Source organism: Salvelinus fontinalis, chromosome 8 (assembly GCF_029448725.1).
Source record: "Salvelinus fontinalis isolate EN_2023a chromosome 8, ASM2944872v1, whole genome shotgun sequence".
NCBI classification, from domain to species: Eukaryota; Metazoa; Chordata; class Actinopteri; order Salmoniformes; family Salmonidae; genus Salvelinus; species Salvelinus fontinalis.
This window is the reverse complement of record NC_074672.1, coordinates 35,365,975-35,392,770: the sequence shown is the minus strand read 5'-3', so window position 1 is coordinate 35,392,770 and position 26,796 is coordinate 35,365,975. Positions and strand designations below refer to the sequence as shown.

At 46.1% G+C, this 26,796-nt stretch overlaps 1 protein-coding gene across 3 annotated transcripts in view; it reads left to right on the top strand.

Annotated features, from left to right (window-relative positions):
• LOC129861180 (nuclear receptor coactivator 3-like) overlaps positions 1-26,796 on the top strand; it is a 106,564-nt gene that overhangs the window by 65,205 nt on the left and 14,563 nt on the right. For 2 of the 3 annotated variants that reach the window (XM_055932362.1, XM_055932363.1), the window contains 6 exons: positions 3,987-4,066; positions 6,828-6,878; positions 14,831-14,938; positions 15,859-16,019; positions 23,628-23,728; positions 23,836-24,010. In XM_055932362.1, the coding sequence (XP_055788337.1) occupies positions 14,850-14,938; positions 15,859-16,019; positions 23,628-23,728; positions 23,836-24,010 (526 nt within the window). In that variant the 5' untranslated portion in view covers positions 3,987-4,066; positions 6,828-6,878; positions 14,831-14,849. Of the gene's footprint in view, positions 1-925; positions 3,072-3,986; positions 4,067-6,827; positions 6,879-14,830; positions 14,939-15,858; positions 16,020-23,627; positions 23,729-23,835; positions 24,011-26,796 lie in introns of those variants that run through there. The other variant, XM_055932364.1, reaches the window with a different exon arrangement.

Genomic DNA, 26,796 nt, shown 5'->3' with positions numbered 1-26,796 from the left:
GCAAAAACATGTAAAGACCTGTTTCTGCTTTGTCATTATGGGGTATTGTGTGTAGATTGATGAGGGAATTAACAATTTAATCTGTTTTAGAATAAGGCTGTAAAGTATCAACATTTGGAAAAAGTCAAGGGGTCTGAATACTTTCTGAATGCAGTGTAAATGGATGGTGTAAATGGTTGATGGCAGCCAAAATAGACACCCTGGGTTGCTGCCTGCTAGCAGCATTATTTCTGTTCTCAGGACCGCCTGGGAGAGAGGAGTTATTTTAACCAGGTCCTAGACCAGATCTTATGGCATAGCAATGACGGTCAGAAAAGTTGACTAAGGCACATACAGATCTGGGACCAGTTTTGAGTCCCTTTTATCTCCCCCTGCTCTTTCTCATAGGAGTGTCTCTTCTGGTAATCGTGTTTGTTCTAAACATGGAGTTAGTCAGAATCAAATCTTTGCTCTCTGCAGTGTTCATTTGTTCACACTGAATAGACTACTCAAGAAAAGCATCCAATGAAGGCACTAACTGTCTCGCCAAATGTTGCTACTCCCTTTCTGATTGGCCGGAATTAGGGACACAGTACCATGGAGATAGTCACCCACGTCTCGTGTGGTGAATTGAGAGTCAGTGGTCCGTTTTTATGAACGGGGGAGAGCATTGATTTTAAGAATGCTTTTGTGGAGCTGAGCTGGGCTGTGGACATTTTTTTATTTGTGATTTGTTAAGGGGAGGCGAGGTGCCAAGATGTGGCTTGGTTCCTATTTTGCTAGTGTGTAAGTGCCGGTTCAGTTGGAGGGGACTGGTGCTCAGCTAAAGCAGAGTCACCCAGAGTTCTCACACACACACACACACACACACACACACACACACACACACACACACACACACACACACACACACACACACACACACACACACACACACACACACACACACACACACACACACACACACACACACACACAGTGTAGCTGTATGTGGGCCTTACTGGGCTGTTTGTGTGTGCTGGCTGATGCAGACACTGTCTCCCTTATTCTGGGCTAGAACACAGAGAGAACACAGAAAGACCGACAAAATGAGAAAAATACATAGTTCCACTATAAAGGACAGAAATGAGATGGCGAGAAGGAGAGAAGAAAGAGATGAATGCAGGAAGGGAGGGATGGACAGGGGAACAGGGAAAAAATACTCAGTGAAAGATGTAGAAGGAAAATGAGAAAAATAAACAAACAGTGAGTTAGCAGAGAGACAGAATGGGTGAGTTTGTTACTGTATGTGCTAGAGTATCATTGGCCCCTCTTCCTATGTAGTTTGCTCGCTACACAAATGTGCTCTGCCCTAAAGCTACAGTTGCATTGACCTGAGTGGTTGTTATGGTATGAATGTGTTTTGAATGAGGGTGTGCCTGCCGTTATGCGACATCATGCCACAGGCTTCACCTTTCGCTTTGCATACGCACTGCAGAAAGACTCCCAGGTGTAAACAGCACATAGACTTCCATTGACTGAGACTGATCTTCCCATTCTAACACTGGCTCCTTTCCAGGGACAGACAGACCGTGCTTTCCTGTTGCATCTGTAGCCTGCCTGCCACTTACTGTCTGACTCTCCAATTGACTCTCCAGATTTCCCCTCAGTCCCAGTCTGAGATTTTTTTATTCATTTTTTTATTTCACCTTATTTAACCAGGTAGGCCAGTTGAGAACAAGTTTTAATTTACAACTGCGACCTGGCAGTTGTAATATACAAGATAAAGCAAAGCAGTGCGACACAAACAACACAGAGTTACACATGGGATAGACAAACGTAAACGATCCAAGTCATCTCTCTCTCCTCCTTCATCCTCTTCCACATTCTCTCCATTCTTTAGCTGAGCCTTGGGCTATGTTGTTGAGGCCAGACGTGGATGACAGGCAGACCCACTGGAAAGACTGTAATTATTGAGGGGAACAATCATTTATCTGTCTTAAAATCACTTTGAACTTTAATGGTGTTTGTTTAACGAGACCAAGGTGAGATGATGTGAATAATTTTGCGATTTGTCTGGTTATATGCTGCTGCAGCGGCTTCATGCACATACACACGTGCGCACACACACAGTCTGTTTTATAGTTAAATCAAAGGCACTTTTTTCTGCAAGGTGCAATTGAGAAATAGAACGAGCTAAGAGAGTGTAAGAAGAGGAGATGAGGGCAGGAGAGAGGGACTGGAAAAGGCCTCGGCGAGAGTGTGCCTCGGTGCCTATGAGCTGACACACACACACTCAATGCATCTTAACCTCATTCTCAATGCTCTTATAGTCAAGTCCTAACGTTTATACAAGCACCACATGCAGTTAACTAGTATTATTTGCGCTGTTCTGAAGGGCTTTACTAATACGAGCACAATGACACATTAATGATGCCACTGAAGGCCTATCTGTCCCCGCCCCTTAAACTCTCACTGGAAGTTCCCCTTTGTCACAGACATGCCATAAATCCACTCTGTTTAAGCAATCACTCTTTCTCTCACTCCTTTTCTATCTTTCTCCCCTCTCAATTAGTAGGAAACACATCGGCTGAAGGAGGGCCTTTGTTGGTTTGTGAGGGCCCATACATCACCCAAACTAGCGACCCCCTGACAGCCCCCATCTGGTCCTCATCATGGGGTGCAGCCAACGGTCAGGCTGGATGATGCATGGCACACAGGCAGCGCTCTCAAACACACACACACACACAGACACGCGCTCACAAACATACACACACACAGGCATGCGCTCACAAATGCACACATGTACACTCTAGGGTTGGGCGATTTTACGGTTGTTTACTTACTGTTAGAGGCAAAGAAAAAATGACTTTGAGAATCTCCACAAGGATGGTGAGTTAAGACAATCAGAAATACTATCAGATCCCCAAATGGGCACATTTATTGGCCTACATTTGTGTGCAGGCCAGGTAGCCTAGGCATTCTTCTATGTATAATCATTTGCGTGTCCTTACTCAAGATTGACAGGAGCGCTCCAAACAAAATGAAATAAACCAAATGGAGCCTAGGGTGTGCGCTCTTCAAACAACGTGTCCACTCCTAAAATGACAACGGTAAGACTGGAATAATAATATATTGAACGCAATAACAGAAATGACCATAACCACACAAATGTAGATTAGAAATGATGGGAATTAACTGTAAATGTACTACTGATGATACTGGTTTGCCATCCCTGCGGCCTCAGTAATGGATTAGTCCACTCAGACAATCGTGAATCAGACTGGTGTCTCCTGTTCTGTGCCATAATTGTTGTATATGTATTTGCCACTGCTCGACCGGTCGACCATCAGCTTATCGACCAAACAATCGACCAGTCGACAAAATGGGGTCAGCCCTAGTTTCACGTGTGTTTCGACCTGTCCCCAAATTAATAAAGTTAGTTCACAGTTGGATTTGATATTTTAACCTGCGTGTCATGATCACGTCTGGTGTGGATGGACAAAATGAACATGCACACGCGGACACACGTGTGGCTGGTCTAGTCACCATGTCATAGTCTCGCTCTAATACTTCTGGACTTCCTTCCAACTCATATCACAACATCCTCTTTCAGAATAAGGATGTTGTGTGTGCACGTTCTCTAACTGAAAGCACACAGTGAAATGTCCCTGTTCTCAGACCCAGACCCAGGCTGCCTCCCTCATGTCTTCTGCTCCTCATGTTAATGCTGTTTCTTGGGCTGTCATTAACAACTTGATTAATACCAAGCCCTGTTATCCACCAATATGAACATAACAAATATGCAATGTCCAGCAGAAGTGCTTATTATCTCTCTCTGTGTGTGTGTGTGTGTGTGTGTGTGTGTGTGTGTGTGTGTGTGTGTGTGTGTGTGTGTGTGTGTGTGTGTGTGTGTGTGTGTGTGTGTGTGTGTGTGTGTGTGTGTGTGTGTGTGTGTGTGTGTGTGTGTGTGTGTGTGTGTGTGTGTGTGTGTGTGTGTGTGTGTGTGTGTGTTCTATATCCTCCAGGGTAGAATACCAGTAGACCAGTCCAGGACCATTATCTGCAGGAGAGAAATTATCTCGTCCACTCTAGGCTCCGTCACAAGGTGAGTCACATGTCATCACACGGCTGTTGGTATGGTTACCTGTTTTGGTGGACTATAGTTTGTTGTAGACAGAGTTCAAATGTTTTCTTTTTGCTCATCTGTTGTGGAACACGTTTTTTCTTTTTGCTCATCTGTTCTGGAACACAACATTCTTTCTGATCCCCCTGGCCAGACCATAGAAATTGAGCAACTAGAACGGACATGGTAATTTGGAGCGCAGGTCCATTGCTTTAGGAGCCATTTTGGATTTGTCATATTGAATTTCAATGGTACAGGTTTAAGCAAGAGAAAGCAGGGAGTGGGAGATGTAGAGGGGTAAAAAGAGGGACGAGCGAGGGAGAGCAGATTTAGAGGTAGAGAGAGAAGTGGAGATAGAGAAAGGTGGAGAGAGAGAAAGGAGAGAGGCTGAGATGGAAAGGTGGAGAGTGAGCGAGAAAGAGGCTGCTGGGGAGACAGCAGGAGAAATCAAATTATTCCCCCTGCTCTGCCTCCCATAGAGACAGAGAAAAAACATTTATCTGTACCCTAGTCTGCAGGTGACAGCAACACACACACACACACACACACACACACACACACACACACACACACACAGGAGGAGGGGAGGCGGGGGATGGATGATTATGGAGAAGAGAGATAGTGGTGGTGTAGGAAGAGGTGGGGTTGAGGTAGATTATGTCTATAGTACAGAGGTGGTATTGAGAGAGGAGGGGAGGAGATTAGTAAATCAGGGCAGGAGAGGGAGGAGAGAAGGATATTATTTAGAGGAGAGGAGAGGGATAGGGAGGAGAGAAGGATATTATTTAGAGGAGAGGGATAGGGAGGAGAGAAGGATGGTTATGGAAAGGAGAGGGTAGAGAAGAGGAGTGGGGGATCTGCAGGTGAGTCTGGGATTCTGCTGCATCGTGTCACACTGACTTAGATCAGCAGGAAGACTCCTCTACCCATGATGCCTCAGTCAGTCCTGTATATCAACCATTCTCTAGTATCGACCCAATGCATTATATATTATGTATTTTTCCTAACTTTGTCCCAGCGTGGGCTAATTACAGTGGTGGAGGTCACCAACCTGACTACAGCCAGTCATTTTCAGAGCAGTGAGCTAAACGTCAGCATGGCTGTAGACTGCAGGTCTGTCTGTTGTGTTCCTACTGGAGTTTACATGATCTGGCCAGGCCGCGCTGCTCTTCTGTTTTGTCAACAGAGATTATGAAAATGGGTCTGGCTGTCTCTGTCTGTATCACCTTGCCTCACAACTCCCTGCCCCCGCTAACCACAAACCACCGCCCCGCCCCCTGCCCGCCCACCTGCCTGCTCGCCCCCTCTCGCACCCGAAAAACAACAAGAAGAGAGACACTTATCTGAAACAAGGAAGCCTCAGTCTGTCTCGTCTGTTTGTCTCTCCCAGCATTAGGGTAGTTTTTAAATGGACAGGGAACCAGTGGCCATAATTAACCCTCTCCTTGTTGCCATGCTCAGGTCGCTCTGCGTTAACGGGCTCTCATTTTCACTCAGAAAATAAGAGAGACCCAATTGAACTCTAAAAAGGTAATGTACTGTAGCCCCTCTTTTTGCAGTGAAATCCTATAAACCATTAGTGTAGGTAGGTCATTGATGGTGTGCTTCTCATGGTGAAAATGCATTCGAAATGGGTGGTATCAGTGGAGATTGCTTGACTCCTTTAAAAAAACGGATAGTGCTTTTTAGTACAGATATAGTATTGTACAGATATACCTCATTACAATATCAAGTCACAGAGCTCAGTCGGACACTGTTGAGACATAAATGTAGACGGGCCAAGAGAAGTCTCCATATATAGTTGAGCTTCTATTATTCCTTTTCTACCTCCGTGTGTTTTCCCTGTCTGTCTCTGTCTCTGCCCAGTAAGCCATTCTAGACACTTGTTTGTTTGTTTGTTGCACTGGGTCATTTTTTATATGACTCATGTTATCGTGGGAGGCTGTTTTGAGGCTGTTTTGTTTCGAGTCAGAACTGAGATAGAGAGAAACAGAGACTATTTCTCTCTATTTCTCTCTTGTTGTTTCTGACTGAACTTGTTGTGCTACCTTACACACACACACACACACACACACACACACACACACACACACACACACACACACACACACACACACACACACACACACACACACACACACACACACACACAGCTAATGTTACTGATCTGATTGAGTAGGAAGTCAGAGAATATCCCTCAGTACAAAGTCCTCATTGCAAAGTGTCATACCATGGGTTGGGTAAACAGTAATACGTTTTGGCTTCCATACACAGACACATGATCAAGAGACACTCAGACCTACCTATGCACACGACACACGATACTCTCTCTCTCCTTCCCCCCTCCCCCCTCCCTTCCTCCTCTGTCTGCATAGCGTCATGCCTGTAAACAGCTGCCTAATGGCTCTCAAACACACAAACATCATCAGTCATGAGAGAGCTGCTCGTTTGGGCCCCATCCTCCACCCTAAATCATTCATGCTAATTTTCTCAACACACACACACACACACACACACACACACACAGTCGTGCTATTACAATGTTGGCTACATCTCCAGCACTGTTCCTGGGCACCCTTTCTCTGTCTGTCTGTCTCTCGTATTTCTCCTTCTGTTTCTCTCTCTTTCGATCTGCATAAACATTTCGTCTCTAAACTGCATCAATACCCTAACAGTTTGCAGCTGCTGTACATCAATGAATTCCATGCCATATTTTACTCTTTTCTCCTTTTTTGGCTTGCAGGATGTGAAGTTCAATGACGTTGGATTTCATCATTTATACTCTCCTGAAGAGGTGAGTTCATGGGCAAGTATTTTTTTTGTCTCTAATTTCAATTTCAGCCAGTGCCATGTAGGTGTTATGGGACCATTAGGCTGCTGGCAGGCTGGTTATTTGGTTGGTTGGTATGCTGGAGAGCAGTTCAAGGAGGTGGCTCAACCTCAGGGATTTCTGGAGTTCTCTTAGCCTTGCTGAGTCACAACCAATGTTCCCTCTAAGCTGCACGCAGCTTCCCAGGGACTGCCACGCAGAAGAAATATCAGCCCGTGCAGAGAAGCACGAGATTGAACTTCACTCAACTTTCTAGAGTTTTTCCCATTAGTTAACCCTATCAACGTTTCCTTTTACTGTGGGAATTGTGATTGAATCAACACAATATTAGCCACTTTCAATGCAACATACCAAAACAAAATATGCAAGACTTAGTATCTAACTAAAACTAACTGAGGCAGAGTGCATCTGAGTAGGATTCTATTGCATTGACAGGCACGACTCAGGGCTGTACTCTACACAGACCGGTGCGCCATAACAACTCAGGGCTGTACTCTACACAGACCGGTGCGCCATAACCACTCAGGGCTGTACTCTACACAGACCGGTGCGCCATAACCACTCAGGGCTGTACTCTACACAGACCGGTGCGCCATAACCACTCAGGGCTGTACTCTACACAGACCGGTGCGCCATAACCACTCAGGGCTGTACTCTACACAGACCGGTGCGCCATAACCACTCAGGGCTGTACTCTACACAGACCGGTGCGCCATAACCACTCAGGGCTGTACTCTACACAGACCGGTGCGCCATAACCACTCAGGGCTGTACTCTACACAGACCGGTGCGCCATAACCACTCAGGGCTGTACTCTACACAGACCGGTGCGCCATAACCACTCAGGGCTGTACTCTACACAGACTGGTGCGCCATAACCACTCAGAGCTGCAGCAGACCTACAGAATATGCAAATAGACCATTTCCATATATGGATTTGTGCCATTCACTTTGAACCAGACTGTTTTACAGCATGAGCGGTCGCGATTATTATGTGCTTGTTTTGAGATCAAGGCAAGAGCTGCATGTAGCCACGTGTGCACATTTGTTCATTTTCTTTGCTAATTAGTTAGTTATTACCCCAGTTATAGCTGATTTGTAGTCAGCAATGTGGGAGTGATTGCTTCCTACAAGAGCATTTCTAGCCATCTTTGAAAGCGAGTCAGGTAAAGAGGTTTTCTTTATGTCTTAAAGGGGCAGTGTTGTATTTTGACACAGGCTTGAATACGCTTTGTAACCAATAGGTAGAGGGTAGCATAATTTGTCTGATTCTCTGTAATAATGGTATGGGAATAATAATGACTTTTATTTTGTAAAGGGGTTTCTTGCATCAAACACCACAACAAAATGTTCAGTCTGAAGGACAAGTGGATAAACAGATTAATGTCAATCCCTGCATGTTTTTTTCAAAAGTCTCATGGAATGTAGGCCTACATTGAACACCACATATTGGGGCTGCTACTGTAGGCTGAATGACAGAACCGCTATTTACATGTTAATATGTTATGTAATGCATTTTCTCCATAGTTTTTTGTGGTGGGCCTACATTATGATCAAATAGCCACACTAGCCTACTTGGCCACCAAAACAGTAAATCAAAGCGGATACAGCCTCAGTGTTCACAGTAAACAAGCGCCGGAAGTTGCACAGAAATTTCACAAGGTTCATGGTTTGTGCTCAGCAGACCTGAAATTTGCTCAGTGCCAGAAAATATTAGAGGGAACATTGGTCACAACCCTTGGCGAATGGAAGTGGGCAGAATGTTAATTGAGAAAGAGGTGGACCACATCTCCATCAACGTTTACTTACACTCATTGTAGATCTCTCTGGAGTCGTGACATCGTCCACTTCCTCCTCCCCTCCCCGTCCCACCCTCTACCCCTCCGGTACCGTACCCAGTACCCACCACAGCACCCCTGCTTCCCAGTGTCCTAACAGGCCCCACTGCCTGTGGCGTGTAATTTACTTTTCACCCTGCACTGTGCTGGAGAAGCGGGCGGGCAGGCAGCTCGCACCACACTGGAGGTGACCCATTTCCCTGGGGTATTCAGCAGCCCTCCTAATCAGCCATTCTCTGGGGCTGCCGCATTCACTCTGCAATTAGAGCGCTTGAGCCATCTCTCTCTCTTGCTCTCTTTCTCTCTGTCTGTCGTCAGACAGTGGAAGGGTAGTTTAGTAGTTTCATGCAAAGATGAGCTACAGTACAGACAGACAAGCAGTCACGAGATTGTACTGTTAGGAAAGATTGACAGAGATGGATAGATTTGAAAGAAACACTTTTGGGAGGGAGGGAGGGAGGGAGGGAGGGAGGGAGGGAGGGAGGGAGGGAGGGAGGGAGCATCTTTGAAAAACACTGCTTATGTTTCACTACATACAGCGCTACAGTTTGATGCTTCTCATTTTTTTTATTTAACCTTTATTTAACCAGGTAGGCCAGTTGAGAACAAATTATAATTTACAACTGCGACCTGGCCAAGATAAAGCAAAGCAGTGCGACAAAAACAACACAGTTACACATGGGATAAACAAACGTACAGTCAATAACACAATAGAAAAATCTGTTTGCAGTGTGTGGAAATGAAGTAAGGAGGTAAGGCAATAAATAGGCCATAGTGGCGAAGTAATTACAATTTAGCAATTTACACTGGAGTGATATATGTGCAAGTAGAAATACTGGTGTGCAAAAGAGCAGAAAAACTCAAACAAATATGGGATGAGGTAGGTAGTTGGTTGGATAGGCTATTTACAGATGGGCTGTGTACAGCTGCAGCGATCGGTAAGCTGCTCTGACAGCTGATGCTTAAAGTTAGTGAGGGAGATATAAGTCTCCAACTTCAGTGATTTTTGCAATTCGTTCCAGTCATTGGTTGCAGAGAACTGTAAGGAAAGGCGGCCAAAGGAGGTGTTGGCTTTGGGGATGACCAGTGAAATATACCTGCTGGAGCGCGTGCTCCGGTGCTGCTATGGTGACCAGCGAGCTGAGATAAGGCGGAGCTTTACCTAGCAAAGACTTATAGATGACCTGGAGCCAGTGGGTTTGGCGACGAATATGTAGCGAGGACCAACCAACGAGAGCATACAGGTCGCAGTGGTGGGTAGTATATGGGGATTTGGTGACAAAACGGATGGCACTGTGATAGACTGCATCCATTTTGCTGAGTAGAGTGTTGGAGGCTATTTTGTAAATGACATCGCCGAAGTCAAGGATCGGTAGGATAGTCAGTTTTACGAGGGTATGTTTGGCAGCATGAGTGAAGGAGGCTTTGTTTGCGAAATAGGAAGCCGATTTCTAGATTTAATTTGGGATTGGAGATGCTTAATATGAGTCTGGAAGGAGAGTTTACAGTGATGCTAGTCGGGCGGGCGGGTGCGGGCAGCGATCGGTTGAAGAGCATGCATTTCGTTTTACTAGCATTTAAGAGCAGTTGGAGGCCACGGAAGGAGGGTTGTATGGTATTGAAGCTTGTTTGGAGGTTTGTTAGCACAGTGTCCAAAGAAGGGCCAGATGTATGCAGAATTGTGTCTGCGTAGAGGTGTATCAAAGAATCACCCGCAGCAAGAGCGACATCATTGACATATACAGAGAAAAGAGTCGGCCCGAGAATTGAACCCTATGGCACCCCATAGAGACTGACAGAGGTCCGGACAACAGGCCCTCCGATTTGACACACTGAACTCTATCTAAGAAGTAGTTAGTGAACCAGGCGAGGCAGTCAATAGAGAAACCAAGCCTGTTGAGTCTGCCGATAAGAATGTGGTGATTGACAGATTCGAAAGCCTTGGCCAGGTTGATGAAGATGGCTGCACGGTACTGTCTTTTATCAATGGCAGTTATGATATCGTTTAGTACCTTGAGCGTGGCTGAGGTGCACCCGTGACCAGCTCGGAAACCGGATTGCATAGCGGAGAAGGTACGGTGGGATTCAAAATGGTCGGTGATCTATTTGTTCACTTGGCTTTCGAAGACTTTAGAAAGGCAGGGCAGGATGGATATAGGTCTGTAACAGTTTGGGTCTGGAGTGTCTCCCCCTTTGAAGAGAGGAATGACCACGGCCGCTTTCCAATCTTTAGGAATCTCAGACGATACAAAAGAGAGGTTGAACAGACTAGTAATAGGGGTTGCAACAATGGCGGCGGATAATTTTAGGAAGAGAGGGATCCAGATTGTCTAGCCCAACTGATTTGTAGAGGTCCAGATTTTGCCGCTCTTTCAGAATATCAGCTATCTGGATGTGGGTGAAGGAGAAGCTGGGGAGGCTTGGGCAAGTTGCTGCGGGCGGTGCAGAGCTGTTGATCGGGGTAGGGGTAGCCAGGTGGAAAGCATGGCCAGCCGTAGACAAATGCTTATTGAAATTCTCAATTATAGTGGATTTATCAGTGTTGACAGTGTTTCCTAGCCTCAGTGCAGTGGGCAGCTGGGAGGAGGTGCTCTTATTCTCCATGTACTTTACGGTGTTCCAAACCTTTTTTGAGTTTGTGTTACGGGGTGCAAATTTCTGATTGAAAAAGCTAGCCTTAGCTTTCCTAACAGCCTGTGTATATTGGTTCCTAACTTCCCTGAAAAGTTGCATATCACGGGGGCTATTCGATGCTAATGCAGAATGCCACAGGATGTTTTTGTGCTGGTCAATGGCAGTCAGGTCTGGAGAGAACCACGGGCTATATCAGTTCCTGGTTAACAAGGATTATTTAAGATGGTGAGGAAGGCACTTTTGAAGAATAACCAGGCATCCTCTACTGACGGGATGAGGTCAATATCCTTCCTATCCTTATTCTCTGTTCCCAACGCACTAGACTACCAGTTCTTATAGCCTTTAGCCGTACCCTCATCCTACTCCTCTGTTACTCTGGTGATGTAGAGGTTAACCCAGGCCCTGTGTGTCCCCAGGTGCTCTCATTTGTTGACTTCTGTAACCATAAAAGCCTTGGGTTCATGCATGTTAACATCAGAAGCCTCCTCCCTAAGTTTGCATTATTCACTGCTTTAGCACACTCCACCAACCCTGATGTCCTCGCTGTGTCTGAATCCTGGCTTAGGAAGACCACCAAAAATTCTGACATTTCCATCCCCAATTACAACATTTTCCATCAAGATAGAACTGCTAAAGCGGGCGGAGTTAGCCTGCAGAGTTCTGTCATACTATCCAGGTCTATGCCCAAACAGTTCGAGCTTCTAGTTTTGAAAATCCATGTCTCCAGAAATAAGTCCCTCACTAGATCAATAGACAATAGATCCCTGGGGTATTTCATTTAAAAAAAAGTTAAAAAGCAGAAAGTCTGATGCAACAGATGAGAACGTTTAGCTTAAAATGTTGATAGACTATAATTTTTTTAAGTGTACGAGGCAGTAGAGTACGCATGCATGTTCGTTCCATAGTGAAATTAGTGGGGAAACAATTGTCAAAATCTCACCGCACAAGCAAGCAGTTTCATGTGACAGAGGGAAATATCAGTTTGACATTTTGAAAGTTGGGAGATCTAATATGCAACAACTAGCGTGGGTTGCTAATATGACTAGGGTTGTGCCTTTGGCTACTGGACAATGAAAGAAAGTTCATATAAAAATAATTTCCTCCTCGAATATGGTCGGATTTTGGCTACGCTACTTTGAAGGTAAGACATGCCTCATATGTAACAAAATGGTCAACTTTCAAACAATTAAGTATATGTTTATTCTTACTGCCTCCAGCTCATTACAAAGTGGTGTGTGACGTGCTGATGTAGCTTGCCTTCCGTTGCCTTCCGTTGCCTATGCATTTTCTGTTTGAGATGCTGCTGTAGCAGCAGCTCTCGCACTGTCTGACAGATTTGTCGCTCAAAGGCTCTGTAGGCTGTACGTGCATGATAAATAAAATACATAACAAATATACTGTATACACGCGCCAATTCAATTCCACCCCCTGTACCTGGACATTGAACTACTCCCCTCTGGGCGCAGGTATAGGGCACCCCTCAGCAGTAAAAACAGAACTAGACAATAATTTGTGCCAGGTGTGTGATATACTTCCTAAATAGCTCGGGCTAATGTTCCTATCGACTCCGTGAGTCCAGCAGGTTAGTCTTTTTTTTTTTAATGTTTTATTTCTTTCTTTATTATAATTATTATTCTTTTTTTTATTGGTATGTAACTGTTATGAAAGTTGTATTGTCAATTTTGTTTTGTATTTAAACGCCACTTTAAATGTGTACATGACACTGCAATTCCCCATGGGGACAATAAAGTCAGTAGGTAAGTACTAAATTATGCAAATGAACCTATAGACCAATAAGCATGATCAGTCAAATGTATTTCCATCGATTGTTATTTCAATTAATAGTCTAAAAAGCATTTTGCAGTGGGATTTTCTCTTCTCTGACAATTGGCCAGCACTGATTTTTATAATCTTTTAAAAATATATATATATATATAATAATAACCGGCTAATGGAAAAGCAGGACCTGAAACACAAAAATGCTGGTTGACTTGACAAACAAGCCGAACTGGCAGCAGACAAACAGAGAACACAGGTCTAAATACAAAGGGGATAATGGGAAAGATGGGCGACACCTGGAGGGGGGTGGAGACAATCACAAAGACAGGTGAAACAGATCAGGGTGTGACAAATGTTGCCGGACTAGCAGGCTTGATCGAATGCATAGGCTGGGTAGAACGTCTGTTCTTGAGTTGTTCTAGTGGGCTATCTTTGGAATTTTATAATGTAATATTTGGTGGTGAGTCAACCGCTGGGATAATGTAGTGTCAAACTTAGTCTTTCTGTGAAGCCGATCGTATGTCCTTGCAATGATTGAAATTAAAATATGTAACACAGAGATGGATAAACATTAGGCTACCACTAATAATTATAACATAAACTATCTGTAAAATAAATGGATAGAATGAGAGAATGGCGACACTGCTTCCTTTCCCTCTGGTGGATTTATTTTCTATTCATTAGAGGCTTCATGCATGTCGGTCAGAGGGTAACCATGTAATCAATGGAATAAAAATTATGCACTTGCTGTGAAGGTTAAGAAAGGCACTGGAGTGTGGTTCTCCTCCCGATCGTGCACCACAGAGACTCAAAGCTCATGGACCTGTCTACATGCGTCCTTTTCTTCTTTCTCTCTCCTCCCTCTCTCTTCCACTCCTTCTCTCACTCTCTTCCCACTCTCCCGCTTTCCCTCTTGCTCCCTCCCTTTCACCTCGCTTTTCCTTCTCCCTCTCAGCTCCCTCTCTCTTCTGTCTCCCACCGCTCTCACCTCTCTTATCCTCCTGCTCTCTTCCTGCATCTCCCCCCTCTATGTCCTCTCCCTTTCTGTCTCCTACCTCATTCACTCTGCCTCCTTTTACATTCACTCCCTCTCCCCCTGCCCCCTCTCACTTTTCCCCAGCGTCACTGGTAAAGAAATGGACTAATCAGCATAGACTTCCTGCTGCCGACTTCTCGCTCTCCTCTCCCCCCTCCTTTGTCAGCCCACTTCCTGTATACCGAGTGTGATGCATTGTGGGAGACAGACGTCTGTCTTAACTGGGTTAGTCGTGCAGCCTGGCTTACTGTCAGAGACGCTGCTAATCCTGCTATATATCTATATGTGTGTGTGTGTGTGTGGGGGGGGGGGGGGGAGAGAGGAGGAAGCAGACGATGCTAAATGCAATATCGATTTTTCATATTGTGCCAAGAGTGTCTTATTTGCATAATATAAGCTTAAGAGTACCCTGGTTGTATATGTATATTTAACATAACGCTTCTCCTTCATGTCGGTGTGGGTGTCTGTCTTTGGGTTTGAACAATAGCCATAAGGTTAGATGCGTTTATATATGGAGGTTTCCTACACCTGTTTGTCTTTTCCCCTAACAGCCACATTAACATATTATTGGCCGTCCCTCAAATCATCTCACCTGTTCTCTAATGGTTTGTGTTTCCTGTCCCTGTCAGGTGCTGATATGTGTACACGATGAGCGGACTGGGGGACAACTCCATGGAGCCTCTGAGCTCAGAAAACCGAAAACGCAAGCTCTCCACCTGCGACACGCCCGGTCTAGGGTGAGTAGGGGACTGGTGACAAAACCTACAAATATATTTTGCCAAATCCGATAATACACATTTTTATTCATACATTTGGAATTACAACAGGGTGTGGCCTTTTTACTGTATTCTACTGTAGGTCAGCCCTGACTACTGACTCTGGAGATCACTAGTAGCTGTAGTCATTCACCTTAAGAGTATCTAGTCTACACTCAAGTCTACACAGGCAGCCCAATTCAACAAAAAAAAATTCACCCCTAATTGTTCTTTTAACCAATCACATCAGATCTTTTCACAACAGATATTTTTCAGAGCTGATCTGATTGGTCAAAATGCCAATTAGTAAAAAAAGAGCAGAATTGGGCTGCCTGTGTAAACATAGCCAATTTGAACCAGTTTCAAACCGGTTACACAATATTTGACCATTAGATTATTTGGGTGGGATATTGGGTTAAGCTCAATATTGACCTGTTGGAAACCGGTTTCTGTTTGAATAGTCTGAAAATCCATTCTCAAAGTCATGGATGGTTGAATGTGTATGTCCAAGCATGGATGAGTCAATGCTCAGAGTACCTGAACTAGAGAATAAAAGATTGTTATTATAGTGATCGAACCACATCCCCAGAATGCTATACTGTACTTGACATTTGGCACATTAAAGACTCTGGGCAGATTCGGTAACCTTAAACATGGAAATAGGCCGTTTTCGTAGTAAAACTACCAGGGTCATATTCAGTCGGACATGGAATATATATATTTTTTAAGCGTTTTGAAATGGACAACAAATACAAGCATTTCTTATTGTACAATTTCAGGTAGTCCCTCCCTGTTTCAGTCCATTTTCTTCCATTTGGTGCCTAATGAATAGAACCTTGGTAAAACAACTGTAAATAATAATGGTGAATACCGGTAATAACACATAGTGGTACACCCTGTAGATGTGAGCGGAGACGGCGGGAGCAGGAGACTAAATACATCGAGGAGCTGGCCGAATTGATATCTGCCAACCTCGGTGACATCGACAGCTTCAACGTCAAGCCAGACAAGTGTGCCATCCTCAAGGAGACGGTGCGCCAGATCAGACAGATAAAAGAGCAGGGTGAGTAGAGACAGACACCCACTGTACCCGTGGGTAACCCATTAGTAATACCTGTCACTTTATCACTGACTACACAGTACCACTGCTAGACATGGCTGTCTCAGAACCAGTACTGTGGCAATGACAGAAATGGCACCCTATTCCCTATTTTGGGCACTACTTTATGTCAGCCTGTGGACAGGACTAATAGTAAACCCATCACCATTACTTTCATCATATCACCCCTTAAATCTGTGGCTCCCAATGTTGTTAGTGCACCTAAAACATTTGGAGTGTTATTGGCCTTGATCATAGCCTAGCAGATGAGAACGTAGCACTGGAGTGGCACTGGAGTGGCAATGGAGTACCACTGGTTTAGCACTGGAATTGCACTGGAGTAGCACTGGTTTAGCACTGGAGTGGCACTGGATTAGCACTGGAGTGGCACTGGAGTAGCACTGGTTTAGCACTGGAGTGGCACTGGATTAGCACTGGAGTGGCACTGGTTTAGCACTGGAGTGGCTCTGGAGTGGCACTGGTTTATCACTGGAGTGGCACTGGATTAGCACTGGAGTGGCACTGGTTTAGCACTGGAGTGGCTCTGGATTAGCACTGGTTTAGCACTGGAGTGGCACTGGAGTAGCACTGGTTTAGCACTGGAGTGGCTCTGGATTAGCAGTGGTTTAGCACTGGAGTGGCACTGGAGTAGCACTGGTTTAGCACTGGAGTGGCACTGGATTAGCACTGGAGTGGCACTGGAGTAGCACTGGTTTAGCACTGGAGTGGCTCTGGATTAGCACTGGAGTGGCACTGGAGTAGCACTGGTTTATCACTGGATTAGCACTGGAGTGGCACTGGTTTAGCACTGGAGTGGCTCTGTATTAGCACTGGTTTAGCACTGGAGTGGCACTGGAGTGGCACTGGAAAGCCAGATGGGCTAAGAGGGAGGCAATTAGAGCTGATAGTATGGAGCAGGTCTGTGAGAGGGCTGGAGCCCTGGCTGTGTGTCTTTCCCCCAGAGCAGCTGGGCCAGGGAGAGGAGGGGAGGGGAGGGGAGGGACGGAGGAGAGGGAGAACTGTGGGCCCAGGTGCACGGAGCCACAGACTCATCCATCACTCATTCATCTCCACACTATTTCACAGCCTGGTCTGTTGGTGATTGTTTGGGGGGAACTTTGGCAGGGCTTTGTGTGCATGTCACTACTTTTGTGTGTGTGTGTGTGTGTGTGTGTGTGTGTGTGTGTGTGTGTGTGTGTGTGTGTGTGTGTGTGTGTGTGTGTGTGTGTGTGTGTGTACGTGCGAGAGCAACTATGGTTGTGTAACTGCCGTTACAAGTAATCAAAGTGGACTGCTTAGCCTCCGTTATTGTCTGGTACAATCTTGTTGGAGTTGTTGTAGATAGTGAATCATTTGCAGACTTTTACAGTACTTTTACAGTACTTTTGAGCATGTTTCATTCCCCCTTTGGATAGGCACCACAGGTGTTCACAATGGTTTGGAGGCACAGGAGGTTGGTTGTACCTTAATTAGGGAGGACAGGCTCGTAGTAGCGGCTGGGACGGAGTAAATTAAATGGAATCGAACACATCAAACTCATGGTTTCCATGTGTTTGATACCATTCCATTTACTCCATTCCAGTCATTATTATGAGCCGTCCTCCCCTCAGCAGCCTTCTGTGATGGGCATTGGTAGGGGGACCGGCAGGGAGTAGTAGGCTTAAGTTGGCCCTAGACACTGATCTAAGATCAGTTTAGTGTCCTAGATCTAGCTGAGCCTAATTGAGTGGGAGGATTATAGTCTGAACAGAGACTGAGGCAGGGGGAAGTGACAGTCAGTCTGAACAGAGACCAAAACTGAGGCAGGGGGAGGTGACAGTCAGTCTGAATAGAGACCAAAACTGAGGCAGGGGGAGGTGACAGTCAGTCTGAATAGAGACCAAAACTGAGGCAGGGGGAGGTGACAGTCAGTCTGAATAGAGACCGAAACTGAGGCAGGGGGAGGTGACAGTCAGTCTGAACAGAGACCAAGACTGAGGCAGGGGGAGGTGACAGTCAGTCTGAACAGAGACCAAGACTGAGGCAGGGGGAGGTGACAGTTAGTCTCTGCCACCTCGACAGGAAGGGGAAGTACAGCTGGCACTGACTCGCCGGAGACAGGTTGCCATAGTTACCGGAAGTGAATAATAAAGTGCCATTGGATTTCACTCTTTACAACTCTGTCTGGTTCTCTCTTTCTTTCTTTCTACAAATTTGTTCTCACACTATCTCTTTCTTTATTTCTCTCTCTTTCGCTCTCCCTCTGTCTACCCCTTCTCTCTCAATCTGTCTCTCTACCTTTCCTTCTATCTCTCCACCACCTCCCTCTCCTTCTGCAACCCTCTTCCCATTTTCTCTATCCCCTCTCTCTCTCAATTAAATGTCAATTTAAGGGGCTTTTTGGCATGGGAAACATATGTTAACATTGACAAACCAAGTGAAGTAGATAATAAACAAAAGTGAAATGAACAATAAAAATTAACAGTAAACATTAAGAATAAGTGTGCAAATATTTAAAGTACAAAAGGAAAAATAAATAAACATAAATATGGGTTGTATTTACAATGGTGTTTGTTCTTCACTGGTTGCCCTTTTCTTGTGTGCAACAGGTCACAAATATTGCTGCTGTGATTGCACACTGTGGTATTTCACACAATAAATATGGGAGTTTATCAAAATTGGGTTTGTTTTCGAATTCTTTGTGGTCTGTGTAATCTGAGGGAAATTAGTGTCTCTAATATGGTCATACATTTGGCATGAGGTTAGGAAGTGCAGCTCAGTTTCCATTTCATTTTGTGGCAGTATGCACATAGCCTGTCTTCTCTTGAGAGCCAGGTCTGCCTACGGCGGCCTTTCTCAATAGCAAGGCTATGCTCACTGAGTCTGTAGATAGTCAAAGCTTTCTTTAAGTTTGGATCAGTCACAGTGGTCAGGTATCCTAAGATTTGTATTTGACCATGTATATTTTTACCCATACATCTCCATCTTGGATAGATAACTCTTCGTGTTGTTGTTTGTTTAGTGTTTTCCAATTTTCCCAGAAGTGGTTTGAGTCTATGGATTCTTCAATTACATTGAGCTCATTTCTGACGTGCTGTTCCTTCTTTTTCCGGTGTGTATTTCTGTATTGTTTTAGTGATTCACCATAGTAAAGGCGTAGGCTCAGGTTTTCTGGGTCTCTATGTTTTTGTTTGGATAGGTTTCTAGTTTTCTTTCTTTGTTTTTGCATTCCTCGTCAAACCATGTGTCATTGTTGTTCATTTTCTTCGGTTTTCTGTTTGACGTTTTTAGATTTGATTGGGAAAGTGAGGGGTCAAATATACTGTTTAGGTTTTCTACTGCCAAGTTTACAACTTCACTATTACAATGAAATGTTTTGTCCAGGAAGTTGTCTAAAAGGGATTGAATTTGCTGTTGCCTAATTGTTTTTTGGTAGGTTTCCACACTACTTTCCTTTCATCTATAGTATTTCTTAATATTATTCAGTTCCTTTGGCTTTGATGCCTCATGATTGAGTATTACTCTGTTCAAGTAGACTGTGATTTTGCTGTGATCTGATAAGGGTGTCAGTGGGCTGACTGAATGCTCTGAGAGACTCTGGGTTGAAGTCAGTGATAAATGAGTCTACAGTACTACTGCCAAGAGATGAGCTATAGATGTACCTACCGCATGAGTTCCCTCGAAGCCTACCATTGACTTTGTACATACCAGCGTACGACAGAGCTGCAGGAGTTGTGACCCGTTTTTGTTGGTTATGTTGTCATAGTTGTGCCTAGGGGGGCATATGGGTCAGGGATTGCTGTCACCTCCAGGTAGGTGTTTGTCCCCCTGTGTGCTGAGGGTGTCAGGTTCTTGTCCAGTTCTGACATTTAGGTCGCCACAGACTAGTACATGTCCCTGGGCCTGGAAATGATTGATTTCCCCCTCTAGGATCTCTACCTTCAGAGCAGGGCTGGCTGTTTTCTTTCTGTTTGCTGTATCTGTCCCCCCTGGGACCTAATCAGATGGAAGGATTCCTTTACCCCAGATCCAGATAGCTTCTGCATTAATACTGCTGTTGCCTAGCGCCTGCCTGGATCTCTGCCAGCCAGCCAGTCCCTCTTAAATCTCACACTAAATATAAAGTATGAAGGCAGCAAGGCAAGCTGCTACCTAGTCCAAACCATACACTATACTGCTCTGGTCTACGTCCACCCCTGGTCTGGTCTCAGCCCCTTCGCTCCTCAGACAGAGAAGGCTGCATATGGATGTTGCTGCATATGGATGTTGCTCCCCTTACCTGGTGCTTTGTGTGGAGGGAAGGTTGGGAAACGCTGACCCCTGGTGGTTGTTGGAGCTCTCATAATTGTATTGTGATGTAGTTACACAGATCTGTGTCTAAAGAGTTTACTTTACGCCTTTCACAGCTCATCTCTTCATACTTTAAATGTTTTTTTAAAGTATGAAGACACACTTGCACAGGAGATTGTACAGGAGATGTGTGTTAGGAATTCAAGGTGTGTTAGGAATTCAAGATGGCGCCGAAGGGGAGGGCTGCCATCTTATCGGCTCTTAACCGACAATGCTATTTATTTATTTTTTTACGTTGTTAGTCATTTGTTTTGTACATAATGTTTCTGCAACCGTCTATTATGACCCGAAAAGAGCTTCTGGACATCAGAACTGAGATTACTCACCTCAAATTGGACGAGGAGTTCTTCATCAATGAGTCGGATGCAAGGGATATACTACAGACACCCGATCAGGCCCAGATCCCCGTGATTCGCTGGAAAGGGAAACGTAGGTTTCGCGGAAAGAGATCAGGATGCCTTGAGAGGATCAGGCGACGAGTGGCTAATCTGCCCTTGCCTTCCGTTCTGCTAGCTAACGCTGAATCGCTGGAAAATAAATGGGACGAACTGAAAGCACGTATATCCTACCAACGGGACATTAAAAACTGTAATATCTTATGTTTCACCGAGTCGTGGCTGAATGACAACATTAATAACATACAGCTAGCGGGTTATACACTCTATCGGCAGGATAGAACAGCAGCCCCTGGTAAGACACGGGGCGGAGGCCGATGCATATTTGTAAAGAATAGCTGGTGCATGATATCTAAGGAAGTCTCAAGGTTTTGCTCGCCTGAGGTAGAGTATCTCGTGATAAGCTGTAGACCACACTATCTACCTAGAGAGTTTTCATCTGTATTTTTCATAGCTGTCTACATACCACCACAGACCGAGGCTGGCACTAAAACAGCACTCAATGAGCTGTGTTCCGCCATAAGCAAACAGGAAAACGCTCATCCAGAGGCGGCACTCCTAGTGGCCAGGGACTTTAATGCAGGAAAACTTCAATCAGCTTTACCTAATTTCTATCAGCATGTTAAGTGTGCAACCAGAGGGAAGAAAATTCTAGACCACCTTTAATCCACACATAGAGACGTGTTCAAAGCTCCCAACTAGAAACCAAGGATTACAGGCAACATTCGCACTGAGCTAAAGGGTAGAGCTGCCGCTTTCAAGGAGTGGGACTCTAACCCGGAAGCTTATAAGAAATTCCGCTATGCCCTACAGCAAACCATCAAAAAGGCAAAGCGTCAATACAGGACTAAGATCGAATCGTACTACACCGGCTCCGACGCTCGTCGGATGTGGCAGTGCTTGCAAACTATTACAGACTACAAAGGGAAGCACAGCCGAGTGCTGCCCAGTGACAGGAGCCTACCAGATGAGCTAAATAACTTCTATGCTCGCTTCGAGGCAAGTAGCACTGAAACATGCATGAGAGCATCAGCTGTTCCGGACAACTGTGTGATCACGCTCTCCGCAGCCGATGTGAGTAAGACATTTTTAAAAAGTCAACATTCACAAGGCCGCAGGGCCAGACGGATTACCAGGACGTGTACTCAGAGCATGCGCTGACCAACTGGCAAGTGTTTTCACTGACATTTTCAACCGCTCCCTGTCTGAGTCTGTGATACCAACATGTTTCAAGACCACCATAGTCCCTGTGCCCAAGAACACTAAGGTAACCTGCCTAAATCACTACCGACCCGTAGCACTCACGTTTGTAGCCATGAAATGCTTTGAAAGGCTGGTCATGGCTCACATCAACACCATTATCCCAGAAACACTAGACCCACTCCAATTTGCATACCGCCCCAACAGATCCACAGATGACTCAGTCTCTATTGCACTCCACACTGCCATTTCCCACCTGGACAAAAGGAACACCTATGTGAGAATGCTATTCATTGACTACAGCTCATCGTTCAACACCATAGTGCCCTCAAAGCTCATCACTAAGATAAGGACCCTGGGACAAAACACCTCCCTCTGCAACTGGATCCTGGACTTCCTGACGGGCCACCCCCAGGTGGTAAGGGTAGGTAACAACACATCTGCCACGCTGACCCTCAACACGGGGGCCCCTCAGGGGTGCGTGCTCAGTACCCTCCTGTACTCCCTGTTCACTCATGACAGGCACGACTCCAACACCATCATTAAGTTTGCTGATGACACAACAGTGGTAGGCCTGAACACTGACAACGATGAGACAGCCTATAGGGAGGAGGTCAGAGACCTGACCGTGTGGTGCCAGGACAACAACCTCTTCCTCAATGTGATCAAGACAAAGGAGATGATTGTGGACTACAGGAAAAGGAGGACGGAGCACGGCCCCATTCTCATCGACAGGGCTGTAGTGGAGCAGGTTGAAAGCTTCAAGTTCCTTGGCGTCCACATCACCAACAAACTAACATGGCAGCACACCAAGACAGTCATGAAGAGTGCACGACAAAACCTATTCCCCCTCAAGAGACTGAAAAGATTTGGCATGGGTCCTCAGATCCTCAAAATGTTTTACAGCTGCGCCATCGAGAGCATCCTGACCGGTTGCATCACTACCTGATATGGCAACTGCTCGGCCTCCGACCGCAAGGCACTACAGATGGTAGTGCAAATGGCCCAGTACATCACCGGGGCCCAGCTTCCTGCCATCCAGGACCTCTATACCAGGCTGTGTCAGAGGAAGGCCCTAAAAATTGTCAAATACTTCAACCACCCTAGTCATAGAATGTTCTCTCAGCTTCCGCACGTCAAGCGGTATTGGAGCGCCAAGTCTAGGTCCAAGAGGCTTCTAAACAGCTTCTACCCCCAAGCCATAAGACTCCTGAACAGCTAATCAAATGCCTCCCCCCACCCCCCCCATCTTGCTGCTACTCTCTGTTATTACCTATGCATAGTCACTTTAATATCTCTACCTACATGTACGTAATTACCTCAATTACCTCGACACCGGAGCCCCCGCACATTGACACATTGACACGTTGACTCTGTACCTGTTCCCCCTGTATATAGCCCCTCTATTGTTATTTACTGCTGCTCTTTAATTATTTGCTATTCTTATCGCTTACATTTTGGGGGGTATTTTCTTAAAACTGCATTGTTGGTTAAGGGCTTGTAAGTAAGCATTTCACTGTAAGGTCTACTACATTTGTTGTATTCGGCCCATGTGACAAATGTGAATAATAATAATTTGATTTGATTTGTTACTGTGTACTTGATTGTAGAGTCAGGCATATCTGACTGTACTGTCTCCTCCATTCAGGCAAAGCGTCCTCCAATGATGACGATGTACAGAAGTCGGACGTGTCCTCCACGGGACAAGGGGTCATAGACAAAGACCACCTCGGGCCGCTTCTCCTTCAGGTGAGATCAAAGGTCACTACTCTCCTCTTTGATTGGCTGGCTGTGCTGACTCTGACCTCTTATTGGCCTTTGTACTGACTGTTCATGTGTTTTCCCTCTTTCCTCAGGCTCTGGATGGTTTTCTGTTTGTGGTGAACCGGGAGGGCAGCATAGTGTTTGTGTCTGACAACGTGACCCAGTACCTGCAGTACAAACAGGAGGAGCTCATCAACACTTCTGTCTACAACATCCTCCATGAGGACGACAGGGAGGAGTTCCACAAGAACCTGCCCAAGACCAATGGTACCACACACACTGTGACCCACCTGTTCACACACAGAGAGCTAGTGCTAAGCAGACAGAGCGTGGCAGAGCTGTCAGTCACACTCAGTGGTCCAGACAGTGTAAAACAGGCCTGTGCTCTATTCAGATCTCATGGCAGCCATCTGGAAACTACTCACTATTGAATAATGCACCGCTGCACTTCCCCAGCTTTCATTCTCTGTGTGTGTGTGTCTATTTATAAAGCTGATTAATTATGGATATGGGTGCTCAGCTGAACCTGCTCCCCGATTTTACTCCCCAGCAGTGGCAGCGGCTCCAAAGTGTCATCTACTCTCTCTCTGTGTTTTGTACTTTGTCTTTTTCACCTATTCTCTTGTCTATTTTTATACTTAACTTAGTGTTGAATAATGTGGTTGGTAGGACTCTAGTTTCTTTCTTTTGCTTTCCCTTTCTCTATATTTCTTTTGTATTCTCTCTCCTCCCCGCACCTCTCCCCCATCATTATCTCTGACCCCATGAATGAAATACGCTCTCTCTGCACATTGCTGTGAGATGATCACTGACCACGCCAACTGGGGCTTCAGACACACACACATATGCACGACACACACACAACACACATTTTCTCTCACTTACACAATCCCCTGTGTGTGTTTAGGGGGTGGGATGTTTTTGTTTCTTGTGTGTGTGTGTGTGTGTGTGTGTGTGTTTTCTCCCTAAATCGACCTCTCCGTCCAGCCTAAGTGCTGGTTAATTGTGTCTGAGGGGAAATGCCGGGCCTCACGGCCAGGCGGTGTTGTTGTCTCTATCAGGCTGGAGAAAGGATCCTAACGGTCTAAGACCTTGTTAAATCATCTCTCAGTATCAGTTAGACACCCCCATGCCCTAGGGCCCCTTCTCTGTACAGACACATGTTCCCTCCCTTCACCTGCCCTGTCAGAAACAGACAGACTGGAGGCCTTGGTCCCTGATAAGGCATCAGACAGACTGGAGGCCTTGGTTCCTGATAAGGCATCAGACAGACTGGAGGCCTTGGTCCCTGATAAGGCATCAGACAGACTGGAGGCCTTGGTCCCTGATAAGGCATCAGACAGACTGGAGGCCTTGGTCGCTGATAAGGCTTCAGACAGACTGGAGGCCTTGGTCGCTGATAAGGCTTCCGACAGACTGGAGGCCTTGGTCGCTGATAAGGCTTCAGACAGACTGGAGGCCTTGGTCGCTGATAAGGCTTCAGACAGACTGGAGGCCTTGGTCGCTGATAAGGCATCAGACAGACTGGAGGCCATGGTCGCTGATAAGGCTTCAGACAGACTGGAGGCCTTGGTCGCTGATAAGGCATCAGACAGACTGGAGGCCTTGGTCGCTGATAAGGCATCAGACAGACTGGAGGCCTTGGTCGCTGATAAGGCTTCAGACAGACTGGAGGCCTTGGTCGCTGATAAGGCATCAGACAGACTGGAGGCCTTGGTCGCTGATAAGGCATCAGACAGACTGGAGGCCTTGGTCGCTGATAAGGCATCAGACAGACTGGAGGCCTTGGTCGCTGATAAGGCATCAGACAGACTGGAGGCCTTGGTCCCTGATAAGGCATCAGACAGACTGGAGGCCTTGGTCGCTGATAAGGCATCAGACAGACTGGAGGCCTTGGTCGCTGATAAGGCTTCAGACAGACTGGAGGTCTTGGTCGCAGATAAGGCATCAGACAGACTGGAGGCCTTGGTCGCTGATAAGGCATCAGACAGACTGGAGGCCTTGGTCCCTGATAAGGCATCAGACAGACTGGAGGCCTTGGTCGCTGATAAGGCATCAGACAGACTGGAGGCCTTGGTCGCTGATAAGGCATCAGACAGACTGGAGGCCTTGGTCCCTGATAAGGCATCAGACAGACTGGAGGCCTTGGTCGCTGATAAGGCTTCAGACAGACTGGAGGTCTTGGTCGCTGATAAGGCATCAGACAGACTGGAGGCCTTGGTCCCTGATAAGGCATCAGACAGACTGGAGGCCTTGGTCGCTGATAAGGCATCAGACAGACTGGAGGCCTTGGTCCCTGATAAGGCATCAGACAGACTGGAGGCCTTGGTCGCTGATAAGGCATCAGACAGACTGGAGGCCTTGGTCGCTGATAAGGCATCAGACAGACTGGAGGCCTTGGTCCCTGATAAGGCATCAGACAGACTGGAGGCCTTGGTCGCTGATAAGGCTTCAGACAGACTGGAGGTCTTGGTCGCTGATAAGGCATCAGACAGACTGGAGGCCTTGGTCGCTGATAAGGCATCAGACAGACTGGAGGCCTTGGTCGCTGATAAGGCTTCAGACAGACTGGAGGCCTTGGTCGCTGATAAGGCATCAGACAAACCTTGGGGGAGACTGAGGCCCTGTTCCAAACCTTCCTCTCTCATGTCTTAATCATTGATCTCACATGACTGAATAGGAGAGAGGCCATGTAATGGAACTTGTGCTATTTTAACACCTTTTTAATTGTGTTTGTGTCAGACAAGAGAGCATGTAGGATGGATGCTAAAAGTATTTTCACAGGGCCTACAGTAGGATCTCTCTCTTTGAAGTTGAGTTGATCACCCCTCCCCCACCCCATCCCCTTTCTTGAGAAGGTGACCCTCTGGGTGGCTGTGCTCTGATGAGGAGTCAGGGCCCAGGTCAGGATAGATGGCTGGGTGTACCTGCCTACCTGGCTGCCCTCGGCAGCTGCACAGGGCTGGAGGGATATTGGAAATGGACACTTCAGCTACATTAATCCCATGGTCCATTTAGCCAGGAATCAGAACGAGAGGGGATACTTCTGCTTT